At 44.3% G+C, this 4,272-nt stretch overlaps 1 protein-coding gene across 1 annotated transcript; it reads left to right on the top strand.

Annotated features, from left to right (window-relative positions):
- The first annotated feature begins 319 nt into the window (after nt 1–319).
- Atxn7l3b (ataxin 7 like 3B) lies at nt 320–3,617 on the top strand. The gene has a single exon (XM_060378065.1). It carries the CDS (start codon nt 358–360, stop codon nt 646–648), a length of 291 nt encoding a protein of 96 aa, XP_060234048.1. The 5' UTR covers nt 320–357; the 3' UTR covers nt 649–3,617.
- The last annotated feature ends 655 nt before the right edge of the window (nt 3,618–4,272 follow it).

Genomic DNA, 4,272 nt, shown 5'->3' with positions numbered 1-4,272 from the left:
CACCGCTCCCCTCCAGCGACCTGCGCCAGAGCCGCCCGCCTCCGCGCGGAGCCAGTGCGCAGGCGCCCCACGGGGCGGAAGTGGGGGGCGGGCCCAGCCAGCCAGCGAGAGGAAGCAGCCAGAACGGCAGGGTGAGGCGGTCCCGGGTGCAGCCTGGAATCCCGAACGCGAGTGCTGTCAGAGCCGACCGAGCGTTGGGGCTCCCGAGCGGCCGTTGCTGTCGCCGCGGACGCAGCCGTCGCCGACCCGGAGGACGCGGCCCGGAGAGGCCTGCAGGCCTAGCGCGGCCCGCCGAGCCCGCCGAGTCTCTTCCGTGAGTACCACCAGCGCACCCTGCACAGTCGCTTACCGGTTAAGATGGAGGAGATTTCGTTGGCCAACCTGGATACTAGCAAGCTGGAGGCCATCGCCCAGGAGATCTATGTAGACCTGATAGAGGATTCCTGCCTGGGATTCTGCTTTGAGGTGCACCGGGCAGTCAAGTGTGGCTACTTCTACCTGGAGTTTGCAGACACTGGTAGCGTGAAGGATTTTGGCATTCAGCCAGTGGAAGACAAAGGAGCGCGCCGCCTCCCGCTTTGCCTTCCTGGAGAATCTGACAGTGGGCCCCAGACGGAGCTGCAGCGTTCACCTCCAGAATTCCAGTAGTCACAACATGAGAGAGGGCGACAGTGACCAGGACAATAGTATAGACTGGTCCCATGGCTTTGGAGGAGTAAGCTAAGTTGGAGAGAGAGAGAGAGAGAGAAAAAAAAAGGAAAAAGAAAAAAAAATCTCAAACAAAAGTCCCGTTTCCCCTTAAAGATCTTAGTATTAACAAAAACACCAAAAGAGGAGAATTGAGGAATTCGGATCCATTTGACAGGGTATCCAGTGCCAGCTGACTCTGAAATACTGGACAGAGAAAGCCCACAGGCATCATGCTGTTTTTTTGAGCTCTGTAAATACATCTGGATATACAAGATCCCTGTACTGCCCTCAGTACACACGTGAGCAGCTGAGAACCCAGCATATAAAATTCTTTTGTTTCTCAGATTTTGCATCTGCTTGATGTCAAGGGCTTCCTGCAAAGTTTGGATGCTGTTGATGGCCAGGCCACAATCAGCTACAGTGGACTGCTCCTCTGATATCTGAGCCTACAATTGGGTCTCTGATACAAATAAAAGTCAGGTACGAGACTCGGATACTAAAAATATGAATTCCCGTTTGAATTTGGTAGGGAGCCCTTGTGACCTTGTCTACAAGAAGTTCAGAATCACCTGTTTTTCCAAAGGTCCAGCATTTTCAGTGATTTCAACTGATGTGGGGACAAGGCCTTGCCTTTGGCTCATCAAAGCCCCCTCTTTCCATCCCACCTAGTGGCAAAGGTTTGGCAGAGGACAAGGTGGTTTACAAACAGCTGAAGATTTTGTTTTGATGCTGTGAGGATGAAGTATACCTTCGCAAACCATCTCCACCTGAAGTTTCATGTCTTGAATTATAAACTGTGGACCTAAGTTTGGTGGGACAGTCTTTTCCTACTTTTGCATTATGGGTGATGTAACCAGCCCATGGGTCTGACTTGATTATTATGCCAGGTCATTATCCTCGAGCATTACCACTGAACTGTAGAAGGGTGTCATGGCCAAGGAGGAGGCTGTTTGAAAATTGAGCCAGGAGGGAACTTTTTCCGTCTGCTGTCAGTAATGTGAATGAGTTTAATGCTAAAAGCCCTGCACAGGCCTGCCTGCTATGGTTTCAGAATCCCGTCCTTAAATTGGGCAGTCAGACCTCTGCTATGGTGAATAAGACTGTCACCATCTTCTCTGCCCTCAACAAGTGGCAGTATATCCCTTTGTCCTTCTTGATATCTGGGGTTGCCTTCTTTTCGGTGGAAGTTGGGGGAAAGACCTTCAAGATTTCCTGACTTTGGAGGCTGGGTTAGAAACGGATGGGAAGTCAGTGGTGTATCAAAACTGTCCTCTGTTTTATCCCTAAGTGGGGGTTTATGGAGGGTAGGAGGGTGGGAGTCCTGAGATGAGCAGAATAGAAAGGTGCTGCTTTATTTGAAATGTTTTCTTACCTCATTCTGTGCCCCAGTAAAGGGTCCAGCCTCATCTGTCTGGCTTGGCCATGTTCCTGTCCCCTGCTCCACTGCCTATCTGGTGCAGCTCATGATTCCAGGTGCTGCTTGCCACTCTAGCTTTTATTTTGACCAGTTTCAATTCATCTTCCAGTGCTCTTGCCTCTGAAGCCTACAGAAATTTCCTTTTTCCATTTGTTTGGTTGTTGCTGTTCTCTTAAGAGTTTAAGTTTTTATGTTGTTGGTTTTCTTTTACCTGTTTTTGAAAGACTTGGAAGAGAATCATCCCATGGCTCCCTCTGTTTGGATTGGGAAGGGAAAATAATCTTTTCATTTACAAGGCAGGGTCGTGTCTGTTTCTCTTATATAAGACTGCCTTGCTAATATATTCCCCTGTTTTGTCATGAGTTGCATCAGTTCTTCCCATTGCTCTTGGATACTGCCTCTTAGGACTTACTGGAGAACCATGAATGCTGGTATACACAAGGATAGAGTTGGTTCTGCTCCACTTTTCTAACCCTATTGTGTATGACTTCACAAGAGCTTGTTGAACTTTATGGACTGATTTGGATTACTGTACTCAAGAGTTGAGAAAACCATAGTAATTGGGCCTTGAGACTATTATTGCCTTCTCAGAGTTTTACAGCTCAGGGTTGGGGCCTAGTTACAGTTTGATGGATCCTCAGTCCAAGAATTTTGAGAACTTAAAAAGAATGAAACCTTGGCAGGAGCTAAAAATACTTTTAAAAGATTCCATGCTATATGAGTTCTTTAAAACCTTCAGTGAATTTTGGAAGAAGCATTCTGAGACTCTTGCCTATTTAAAGAACTTGGGAAACATGATGTAAAAGAGGAAGGCCATGGCCCGCCCACTCTTGCCTTCTGATAGGGAGCTCAAATGTGACTTTAGTATTTCTTTTTGGCCTTTTCTGGTTAGAACACAGAGATTTGGGTGGTAGTTTGGGGAAATGATTTGCTCATGTTATTTCCCTTTTTTGTTACTTTTTTTGTTTTCTGTCTTTTTCATTTCCATTAGGGCCATAGCTCCCCACTCTGTGTAGATATAATGTGGGCTCAGTCCAGCTCTGAGGGAACAAACTACTTTTTGGGGAGCTAATGCTCTCTACCAATAGTTGACAGTGGTTAGGAACTCTCCCTTCCCCTACCTTTCCTGTATCAACAGAATTCTATCCTTCTTCAATTAATTGTATTGACCACCCTGTAATCCTATTATGTATCTGAGTGTGTGTGTGTGTATGGGAAAAAGGGGTTCTTTAAATTTTCTGTGGTTTGTGGTTTTTCTTCCATAAATTAGTTCCCACCACCGCATGCCCAGGGGCCACTGCCTGGCATTATCGCATGCTGGGATCATTGGGGGAGGGTAGTGTGAAATTCAACACTTTCCTTTGTTTTGGAGATTCTTATTTTTTAATAAGTAATCCATCCTATACAAATAGCTAATTAACTCTGTTCCCCCTGCCCATATGGCTGCTGGTGTAAATAAATTGCATTTTCCCATTGCTAAATAGTAATAATAAAATTTAAAAAAAATATATTTGACTAGTTTGTTTAATGGCAAATTTCCCAGGCGTTGGCATAGCAAAATAAATGTTTAACCACTCTTGATTCTGTCTGGCTTTTGTTCTCAATCTTTCTACAGTATCCAGTGAGAAGAAAAAAACAGTGCATAATCTTCCATTTTCCATATGATGTAAGAAAAGAGTAAAGTACATACAACCTAGACCTACTAATAGCAGTGCATTATGATGGTTTAACTTGTTTTAATTTATACATTATTATGAAACTAATAGGACAAGTAAATGATACACAGTAGAAAATGCTTCTGACTTCCTACAATAACACTGTTCCATATTTTGTCCCACACTTGGGAGCTTTTATTTGCTTATGAATAACATACCTTGATTTTAACATAGAGTCGAGCACTTTCTAGAAATAATACATAAAACTAGTTCTGACCAAAGTCACCATGTTTTACCTGCTTTCTACTTCATTCAAGTTCCAAGTTGGAAATAGATGAGTATAAAGTAGTCATGGAAATGGGACCAGGTAATAAACTCTTAACAGGATAGTTCAAATAGCCTTTAGACATGTAGTATGGTATGTAACCTCTTCTATAATAATGAGTTTTAATTAAATGCCATTGGCCATTTAAGACTTACAGTTTTAGAGAAAAAGGGGGTCTCTATTTA

This window comes from Meriones unguiculatus, chromosome 2, assembly GCF_030254825.1.
Source record: "Meriones unguiculatus strain TT.TT164.6M chromosome 2, Bangor_MerUng_6.1, whole genome shotgun sequence".
NCBI classification, from domain to species: domain Eukaryota; kingdom Metazoa; phylum Chordata; class Mammalia; order Rodentia; family Muridae; genus Meriones; species Meriones unguiculatus.
The sequence above is the reverse complement of the archived record's forward strand: the minus strand, read 5'-3'. Positions and strand labels throughout refer to the sequence as shown.